The sequence below is a fragment of the Ruditapes philippinarum genome, unplaced genomic scaffold (genome assembly GCF_026571515.1).
Source record: "Ruditapes philippinarum isolate M1 unplaced genomic scaffold, ASM2657151v2 ctg591_1_1_1_1, whole genome shotgun sequence".
In the NCBI taxonomy this organism is placed as follows: domain Eukaryota; kingdom Metazoa; phylum Mollusca; class Bivalvia; order Venerida; family Veneridae; genus Ruditapes; species Ruditapes philippinarum.
This window is the reverse complement of record NW_026859721.1, coordinates 384,659-396,230: the sequence shown is the minus strand read 5'-3', so window position 1 is coordinate 396,230 and position 11,572 is coordinate 384,659. Positions and strand designations below refer to the sequence as shown.

The window sequence follows — 11,572 nt, the reverse complement described above, 5'->3', positions numbered from 1 at the left end:
CAAACGTTTTGAATATTACATACATGCAGCCGGAATAACAAAAGACGAAAGAAAAAAAGCTCTCCTATTACACCTGGGAGGAGAAGAATTACAAGACATATATGAGACATCAATCCGCCAAGAAAATTCTTATAGCCAAACAGTCAGGGATTTAACTCATTACTTTAATCCAAGGAAAAACATAGCATATGAAAGACATAGATTTAGACAGGAAAAACAACACTCAGATGAAACTGTAGACGATTACATTGTAAGACTAAAAAAACTCTCAGTATCTTTTGATTTTCCAGAAAATACAGCAGACGACATGATTCGCGATCAAATTATAGAACATTGTACCTCAAAAGAATTAAAGATCAGATTTCTACGCGAACAAGACCTAACATTAGAAAAAATTCAACATATTGCCCGCACAACAGAACTTGCAAACTTGCATGCCAATGAAATACAACAGTCTACAAGAAATCAACACAAATTAGATTATACCTATCAAGATGACGTAAATCATGTTAAACACAAACCAACTAGACAGCGGAAGCAGTACCAGCCAAGAGCCAGACCAGCACAAAAACCGACACAATTCAAGAGCTGCTACCGTTGCGGAGGTAAAGGTCATTCTGGTCACGAATGTCTTAAATCTCGTAATATTACGTGTCGTAAATGCAACAAGCTTGGACATTATGCAAACATGTGCAAATCTCAAAAAAAGCCACGTGCATTACGTAAATGATCATCAAGAAAATGTAAATGTACAACAAGACGAATGTGTATTCAACATAAATTCAAGATGTCAGTCACCATATGTGCAAGTTGAAATAGAAGGAATTAAATGTAAATTGCTCATAGATTCTGGAGCTAGTGTTAACTGCCTAGATCGCGCAACCTTTGAAAAAGTGAAAACAAAATCAACATCACTTCACAAATGTCATTCAAAGATCTACCCTTATGCTCAAAAAATACCTTTGAAAGTTCTTGGAATTGCAGAAATGAAAATGAAATTAAATGAAAAGGAAACAAAAATAAAATTTCACATCATTGATAAAGAATGTACACCACTATTAGGACAACAAACTGCAGTTGATCTAGGATTACCTAAATTCTGCATAAACAATGTGAAAACAAATCAAAATAACATGGATAATATTTTATCGGAGTTCAGTGACAGATTTCAAGGATTGGGAAAACTCAAAGATTTCCAGCTACAGCTACATATCAACAAAGATGTTAAGCCCATTGCACAGCCAAATCGCAGAATACCTTTCAAAATGCGACAGTCAGAGAAAAAATTAAACAACTACTAGATTCTGACGTCATAGAAAAAGTTGAAGGTGCTACACCATGGGTGTCACCCCTGGTAATTATTCCGAAAAGTAATGGAGACATAAGAATTTGTGTAGACATGAGACAAGCAAATACAGCAGTTGAACGTGAACGGTTTTCAATGCCGAACATTGACGAAACACTAGAGGAACTAAGTGGAGCCAAATTCTTCACTAAACTAGATCTAAACATGGGGTATCACCAGATAGAGCTCGAACCACAATCAAGAAAAATAACAACATTTGTCACAAACGATGGAATATATCGCTATCGCCGACTTATGTTTGGAATTTCCTGTGCTTCAGAAGTCTACCAACGTATAATACAACATACTCTTCAAGACATACCGAACTGCAAAAATATTTCGGATGATATATTGGTATATGGCACAACAAAAGAACAACATGATGCCACATTGCGTAAAGTTCTAAGACAAAAACCTAACTCTGAACAAAAGTAAATGTGAATTTTGCAAGACAACCATTACATTTATGGGTCACACCCTCACAGCTGATGGAATCATGCCACATGATGACAAAATAAAGGCAGTGCTAAATACAACACCACCAAAAAATGTGAAAGAAGTTAAATCTTTCTTAGGACTGCTTAACTACTGCTCGAAATTTCTTCCCAATTTCGCAACAATTTCGGAACCTATCAGAAAACTAACAAGAAAAAATGTTCCATTCGACTGGGAAAAAGAACAACAATCTGCGTTTGAACAATTAAAATCACTGATAACAAGTGCAAGTGTCATGGCTTTCTACAACCCAGAAGCTGAGACAACTCTAATGGTCGATGGCTCACCATATGGTTTGGGTGCAATTTTGGTTCAAAAACAAAATGATGGACATTTAAGACCTGTAGCATATGCAAGCAGAACACTAAATGATGTTGAAAGGCGTTACAGTCAAATTGAAAGAGAATGCTTAGCAGTAACTTGGGGGATAGAAAAGTTTCACACTTATCTGTATGGATTAATCTTTAAAGTAATTACAGACCATAAACCGCTAGTCAACATTTTCAAGCCAACACACAAACCTCCAGCTAGACTAGAAAGAATGCTTCTTAGACTACAAAGTTACAAATTCAACATCGAATTTCAATCAGGAGCATTAAACCCAGCTGACATCCTCTCAAGGTCAACATATAGTCAAGAAAAATGTGAGATATCAAATATCACAGAAGGTTACATGGATTATGTGTGCGAAAATGCCGTGCCAATGGCTATGACCTTAGATCAAATTGATAAAGAGTCATCTCAGGACAAATTCATTCAAGAACTAATCAAGTGCATTCAGCATGATAAATGGCCGAAAAATCAAGATTTCAAGATTTTCTACAAGTTACGCAATGAACTGTCGGTACATAATAACATTGTGTTACGGGGAAACAGAATTGTAATTCCACAGGGACTAAGGACAAAAGTATTACAAATAGCACATGAAACACATCAAGGCATAGTAAAAACAAAGCAAATGCTAAGAGAAAAAGTTTATTGGCCTGGCAATGACAACGAAATTGAAATGCTGATTAAAACGTGCTTCCAGTGCCAGTTAGTTTCAAACCCGCCACGACAACTTCCTATCACACCAACCGAATTACCAGAAACACCCTGGCAAACCGTTGGAATGGATTTAACAGGACCGTTCCCAGGGGGAGAATATATTCTTGTAGTAATAGATTACTACTCTCGTTATCCAGAAGTTGAAATCATGAAATCATTCACTTCAAGATGTATCATTCAAAGACTTAAGAAAATATTCGCCACACATGGACACCCGTCAGTGATTAAAACGGACAATGCACCAAACATGGTATCTCAAGAAATCACAAACTTCTTCACTGCAAATGGAATAAAACACCAACGTGTTACGCCTTAGTATCCACAAGCAGCAGGATTAGTAGAAAATTTCAACAAAACAATAGCAAAATGCGTTAAGACTGCTAACAATGGAAAGAAAAACTGGCGAACAGAAATCTACAAATTTTTGATGACATATCGAACAACCACTCATGTATCCACAGGATCCGCACCTGCATCCCTATTATTCAACAGAACAATTAGGAATAAACTACCGCACTTTGAAAGAAAGAAAAATGACACAAAAGTAAGAAAAATGGACTCATACAAAAAACAAAACATGAAGAAATACGCAGACAGGCAGGCAAATACTCGGATTATAACATATAAACTTGGACAGAAAGTGCTTATTCTAAACAAACATCAAGGAAAATTAGACTCAAAATGGAATAATGAAATATACACTGTTATTGGACAAACGGGACAATGACATTGTGAGAAGGCATATCACTCAAATCCGTCCATTTTATCAGAGATAAACTGTCAGACACATTCTCAATGAAAACAAACTGACCATACAGACTAACCATTAAACTAAGAAAATTAATGACATGTTTCAGGAAATGATTACTTTAAATTAAATAGCAATAAATGCTATCATTCAAACTGCTAGAGAAAACATTAAGATTAATCAGTGTAACATTATTTTCTGAGACTGTTTACAAAAATGTCTAAACTTTATTGCTCTGAAACTTCATGCGTCTTAGATAAATGACCACTATTATTTTAACAATGACATGCTAGATTATGTTCATGATTATAATGCTTTTTATTTCAGGATTTTGAGTTCATGAACTTTTTTAAACTACTTGCATGTTATTCTTCTGAGAAAAAGGCGGATGTAATATATTGACTCGCTATTGGTCAGCTAGTATTAGCCACTAGCTGATAAGCCCCGCCTAAATTCACCTGGCATCACCTCTATATAGTATCATTAGTAAATAGATTGAGTTACAAGACAGCTGCGTTGTTTAATCTCTCTACCCATGCTTGTCCAGTAACTATGTTATAGCAGACATTACATTCCCTCACTTTACACTAAGTGTCCTCATTTTGCACCATGTGTCCTCACTTTACACCATGTGTCCTCACTTCATACCATGTGTCCTCACTTCATACTACTCAGTTTTCACTTTACACCATATGTCCTCACTTCACACCCTGTGTCCTCACTTTACATCACGTGTCCTCACTTTACACAATGTGTCCTCACTTCACACCTTGTTCCCTCACTTACACCAAGTGTCCTCATTTCACACCAAGTGTCCTCATTTTGCACCATGTGTCCCCACTTCACACAATATGTCCTCACTTTACACCATGTGTCCTCACTTGTCACCAGCACTTGTTAGTATCGAGAGTGGTTCAAATATGCAGCAAGCTTTCTTCACGATCGCGTTAAAATAAATCATGTTAACTAATATTCTTAATAACAAATCCATAAAAAAATCAAATAATAAAAAAGCGAACGCACGATGGTTTTACACAAATGGTTTCTTTTTATTAAAAAAAATGAATAAGCAAAAATGTATTACCTTAAAATTTAGTGAACTGCTTAAACAAATCAAATTTCTTAAATTAAACATAATACTAGAAGCTACATCACATAACGATCGAATGTACATAATGTGAGAAATGTAAGGAATTTCTATGTCAATTGTTTGACATAGATTTCAAAACATTTTGGTCATTTTTCAACGGCCTGTCAATCTAAAAGGCTCACCAGTAATTACTAATACCTCCGCTAACCAAACTGAATTTTACTTAACATTTACACAGCTGTTAAAATTGTATTCGACGCAGCGCTAGCCGAGGCCAATATAGGATTTGCAGCTGTGTACGAGTCCAATAAAATCGGTATGGTACACGACAATGTACTTAAAAAAAGAAATATGTATGTCACACCGCCAATTTTTTTATTAGATAGCACATATTAAGTTAGACAACATTTTAAATCAATTGTTTTCTATTTAAGATACAGTTACTAAGAGTACAAGATGGATCTGATATGGAACTATTGGACTAGGAAAATGAAAACAAGACTAAAATGTGTAAAATATTGATTTTGATACGTATCTTGGACTCGGAAAATGAAAACTAGTCTAGAAAGAGTACAAATGCGGGTTTTACATGGATCTTTAATAGGGTTATGAAAACAAGGCTAAATTTTAAGACCTGATTCAATAATGATTATTATTATATACAAATAAATGAAATATAGTGAAATATTGATGAAATAAAATGCAAATTTCATTTTCCATATTTTCATTGTAAAAATTTATTTTTCACTGCAGTGAAACATATTTTACGTATTTTCACCGGTGTCTTGTCGGACTATTTTCTTCTAAATTCAGCCAATACACAAATTTTAAGGGGAAGCCTTTCAAATTATAATGTCAAAAAAAGAGAGATAAATGTGCATAATAAAAAGAAAATTCACGTTGTTTCTATAAACACAGGATTTATTTTCATTTCGTAGCATGAAAATTATATTTCACTCGTGACTACCGCCACGCATTTTTTCATACCACTTGATGAAAATAAATCCTGTATGTGAAGAAAAAAACTTAAATATCATCTATATACATGTATTGGAACATCGTGAAGTGCAAATGGCAACATGTCAAACTGATTGCAAAAAAAACCCACATTTTATTAAACGATTTCAAGAACTTGCCATAAAGCGTGTTTATAATGCATTGAGCTGTTAAACTGAGGGCATTTTTATTTGACATTTCGTGACCTTTGTTACAAATTCCTGGGCGAGTTTTTTATATGAAAACAATTTCAAAATTATTTTCATCATTCACATCAATGAAATAAAAAGGTTTTTGACTTTTAAGCGGGATTTATTTTCGACAATGTTATAATACAAATGAATTGTAAAGAAATACATGATGGTTATACATAGTGCATGAAGACAAAGCGATGTCCAATCGGAACATCTTCGGCTATTTACTTGTCCGAAGACTGACGGAAAGGGCCGAAAAGTTGCGATTGGCCATGTGATACAAAATAAATAATAGGCAATGAGGTATACATATTACAGGAGTATGAGATACAGTAAATGGTAATAACATGGTGTATATACAAATGATGATCATTAAAATTAAAATATTCCACACGAAAAGGAAATAAATATGTGTAACAATACGTCTAAGCGATATCTTGTATTATTATAGTAAAAGAAGAGAAAAATGTTTATTGATTCCTCAAAACACTTGAGAAGACCTTAAATGAATGTGCCTACCCCCATACCCATCTGTCTATCAGATAACGCCCCTATTCTGATTACGCCCCTTTTACACTGTTCTTATTTATTTACTAATTAATTACCATGATGGGCCTATAAACCGAAGATTCGTGATTCATACTATCTATTATACGTTTTGCTTTATCTAGAATCTTATTTTAGTACATCAGTAAGTATATCAGTCGTTCAATTTTAACAAAATCCGAAAAAACATATTGTGAAGATTTTGCCAGATGGATTTATCTGTATGTATAAACTGCTACAATCGTTAACTTTATTGTATTCTTAGGATACAAATGCGAATGTTCCAATAAAAGTAACACACAGTTTCAATAAAAGTGACACAATTTCAATAACAGTGTCACACTGTTCCAATAACAGTGTCACACAGTTCCAATAACAGTGTCACACAGTTTCAATAACAGTGTCACACAGTTCTAACAACAGTGTCATACATTTTCAATAACGGTGTCACACAGTTCCTATTATAGTGTCACACAGTTCCAATATTAAAAAAAAGTCTCTCAGTACTAACAATATTATAACAGTTTCTAATGGTTCCAATAACAGTGTCTAATGTTTCCATTAATAACAGTGTCAAATATTTCTTACAATAACATTCCGACACAATTCTGACAATAACTGTGCCACACAATTACAACAAAAATGCCAAACAACAGTTTTAGTAACTATGTCACATGGTGTCATACTTCAAAACCAACAGCATTAAGTTTAACCACCCACTAGCTACTGTCGCCAACATTAACAAAAAACCTTGTGGAATGTGTAATAATTCAAAAGTAAACGTTAACTCAAACGCCCCCTACCCCCGAACCCCTACTAAATGAAATAGTGCTTATTACCCATGGATGAATCAACCGGAACTTGTAATTTTGTCAAAATTTATAGCAATAAAGTCCGATGAGAAGACAACCTTTATAAAAAAGGCTTATTATATAGGTTTTGGATTTTTTAATCGTTCTATACTGCTGTTATTGACAGAATTTCAAGTTCCTGTGATGTATCGCTGTGTTAATACTGTAACAAGTTCATAAGCAGATATGTTCTTTGTCTTTAAAAATGTGCTGAGATGATGCAGGTTCGTATCATTTTATGATAAAATTGCACTTATTCAATTGTACGAACATTATTTTTCCGCTGAAATTTTAAGATCCATGATTAACACAGAATTTACACACGCGCAATTATTAATTCTCCCATAACAACAACAACAACAACAACAACAACAACAACAACACACAAACAAACGGTTGTTCTATTAATAGCACTCTTTGGTCATCAGATCCTAGTAATACTGTATTACTTCTATAATTATCCAAATGTTCTATCTATAGAAAATACAGTCATGCGCGGCAATCGAATCCATTTTAACTAAAAATTTAAACCCTTTACTTTCCATTATTTTTCTTAGTCTGTCTGCTCCGCCTTCCACTTTGTCATATTCTATAGAAATAGCTCTTATTTTAACCTTGTCTAAAGGAATATTATTGACTATGCCCTCCTCCGCTCCTTCGACGTCTAAACTAAAATAGTCAACAGTTAATTGGTTCATAGCAAGTAATATTGAATACAAGGGAAAACATTGCACTGTTATTTCTTTAAATCCCTTTTTCTTCCATTCGGCTTCACTCGTTAAATTTTCCACCATTTTTCCATAGAACGACGTCGGTAAAAATTTCACCTGAAATTATAAAAGAAAGAAAAATGCATTCAAAGTTATCTTCATCTGAAGGCATGTGTCCTATAGAGAAGCTGTATTAAGGCAGTTGTCCTATCGAAGTCCAGTATTTCCTATTGAGAAGTTTGACTTTAAAAGTATATGTATTTGTTCTAATTTGGACGCTGTATTTTGGAGGCATTTTTTACATTAAGATTCTACATTTCAAAAGCATTTGTCCTATTTGTGACGCTTAATTTCGAAGTCAAGGGAATTTGTCACAATGATATACTGTATTTTAAAGGCATTTGCCCTTTGGAAAACGGTAATTCAAAGCTTTAATTCATTTGAATGTCTGCAGGAATAAAATATATTGACTTACATTGTATATATAAAATACCTTAGAAATCGGACGGATGCGGGCGGACCCATTGCAATTAATAAGTCATATGAGGTCTTTATTGACTCTCTAGAATACATGTATAGAAGGGAACACGCTAACCTAGAATATAAACCGTAGATGACTTGTGCAGCATCGAACAATGATAATATTGGCAAAAAATAAGAGATGAAAATTAGTATAAATTTGGAAACAGTGATGTAAGTTTTCTTTTAAGTATAATTTGGAAAAGTGATGTACGTCTTTTTTAAGTATTAGTGACTTGTGCAGAAATAATTCAACATGTACATAATACCTATATAATTCGAACTAGGTGTAACGTATTGAAAAAAAGAAGAAACTGCTTTAAAACGGAGTCATTGATATAAATAAATAAATGCATAGCATTATTATACATGGAGGCGCACTAACAAAATCAATAGTCAAGTCTGTTGAAGTGAAACCATGCATGTCTTTACACGTGATATGTATGAATATTTCATGATGTTTATAAAATATTATTACAACCAAAACAATTTGAGATATGGGAATTGAGAGCAAAAAAAAAACAGAATTATTTTGTAAAGACCAGGGGATGCCTCATTATTCTACTGCATTTCTATAAATGACGCTTATAAATGTAGAAATTATTACGACTTTTTTATTCATCCAAGCTATGGACACATTTTCGGCCAATTGAATGTTTATATCATTATATAATGTAATAAATTCTCTTAAAAAATCACTTTAATTTAGGACCCACATGTACATATAACCAAAATGTGCTTTGCACTTATTGCAGACGGCGGCAAAATGTCGCTAAATGAAAGATTAAAATTTTTTAAGTTCGTTTTTTTTTTCTTTATATAATTCTATTTCTATATTTCTTACAAATTATCAAAGGGAATTCGATTATGCATATACATATATGCATTATTGCGGATTTATTTTGTCATAATTTTCTCAAAAAAGCGTCGGAGAGGATTTTAGTCGGTCCTTTTAATAAAGCAGACCACAACGTCAATAGTCTCAGTGGGAAGTGCATTAGACCTTACCGTAGATGGATATGGAACGACGCTAACACAAGCGTTCAATGTAAACGATTTTCTATGCTTGTCTTTTAACTGCTTATATATTTGTGGTTGAGGCTCTATTAATATCCCAGTCCAACCACGGATTCTCTCAAAGAACAGCGTGTTCGACTGTATTTCTCCATCGTGTGCCCCGCTGTCAACAAAGAATCCACCTTCCTGTCAACGAAAGAAAAATGATAATTGATTAAATTATTTAATAGACTGAAGTAATACTCAAGCATGTGTGACAAAATATCGATTGATACTTCAGTTCAATACTGTTAATTGAATGGTGGATTTATAATATTTGCGGTCCGTGACGGTCCACACAATGTATTTTAATTTGGCTAAGATACCGTAAGCAGCAAATGAACGCGCATAGCGCGCGCATAGCGCGATAAATCATCCAGTACACGTGCTATATTGAACTCTAATGACTCATGTCAAGTCGCTTGTAAAACGAAAGCGTTTTATATTACATAATCTCTGAACCATCAACACTAAAGGATAAATGAATAAATTGGTGATTTAATCCGTGAAAGATCATACATGTATAAAACCGATATTGAACGGATTTGTTTACTTGTTATGTAAAACGGACATATTTTATGTGTTTATGCTTTTTCTGGCCACTTCTAGCGGTCGTTCATTATACATGTGATGCTAAAATTGCGACATAAAGTCGTATTATTCGATATTTTTTTTCTGTAACACTTGGTGTGCAGATGCTACAGTAAGGAAAACGAGAAGCTGTATCTTACGGAAGCCTGTAAGGGACATTTAATGTTTATAAATCTTTACATAGGAAAACGAGAAGCTGTATCTTACGGAAGTCTATAAGGGACATTTAATGTTTATAAATCGTTACATACCAACTATTTACATATACGTACATACGGCATAAAACAAAAAAAAACGTTTGCTTAAAAATTTATGAAATTTTGCAATATGATCGTATGTACTTAAAGCAGCAGTACAAACATCCTTAACAACATAATAGTCAATCAGTCAATCAATCAATCAATCAATCAACTAATCAATCAACTAATCAATCAACTAATCAATCAATCAAAATTACAATATGGGTAAGACAAACATTAAATTCCAATTTAATAGGTTTTTTTAGAGTAATCATCGACCCTTCTTCAGCATACTTAAAATGTATTTTTTCCAACTAATAGCTACTGAATAATGTACCCATATTTACTTGCCATATTTCTTAACGTTCCATCCACAAACATTGCCTGGCCATAAGACGCATCCCTTCTTCCCGGCTCTAACAGTTTGTACGGCTTATCGGAGGGCGGTTCAATATAATAATTCCTGATCAAGTTAACTAAACGCGGGTCGTCTGCTTTCACCCGCTCTTTGTTTAATTTCTCCATTTCCTTTCTGAAGTCAAATCGGGAGTCTCTGGTAACATTGTACGGCAGATGTGTATATTTTGTCCCCTTTGATGCGACATTTACTAGCAGATCTTTTTGTTCACAGTCTTTAATTCCATATGCAATGAATAAGAGCGCCAACACTACCACAACTGAAAGTCCAACTAGTAAACGAGCCTGCATTCTGGATCCGTTGAAACAATATTTCTTGTTCATACTGAAAAAGAAGAAATTTACATGTATTTCAAAGATTAAACTTGTGTTGTTTTGTTTTTGTCGGTTTTTTATCATGGACTATTATCGCAGAAGTTTGTTTACCAAAACTTAACACTATGACATGTTAAGATAATAGTTTGTACAGATACGCACGCGGTGACATTTTCATGATAGACAAGACTTGTAAGGATGTTTTATTCACTGCATTATTATGAGACGTCCGTGGTCCCGAAATATGGCCTCGTTCAAATTTATTAATGACACAGATATGGTGTTTTGAAGCTACAGAAAACTTCTTGTATTTCTCTATCATTGAAATTCTTTCTTGTTTGTGTGTAGGAAATGATCAGTATTTTTCTAATATTTACCCGAAACTTAAACCATTTTGGTAACTTTGTATGTAT

General features: G+C 33.8%; 1 protein-coding gene across 1 annotated transcript; it reads right to left on the bottom strand.

Annotated features, from left to right (window-relative positions):
* Positions 1-4,691: 4,691 nt before the first annotated feature.
* Positions 4,692-11,169, bottom strand: LOC132757638 (uncharacterized). Its single transcript, XM_060748966.1, has 3 exons — positions 10,775-11,169; positions 9,550-9,740; positions 4,692-8,139 (listed from the first exon to the last, which is right to left on the bottom strand). Exons 1-3 carry the CDS (start codon positions 11,166-11,168, stop codon positions 7,783-7,785), a joined length of 942 nt encoding a protein of 313 aa, XP_060604949.1. The 5' UTR covers position 11,169; the 3' UTR covers positions 4,692-7,782.
* Positions 11,170-11,572: the final 403 nt, after the last annotated feature.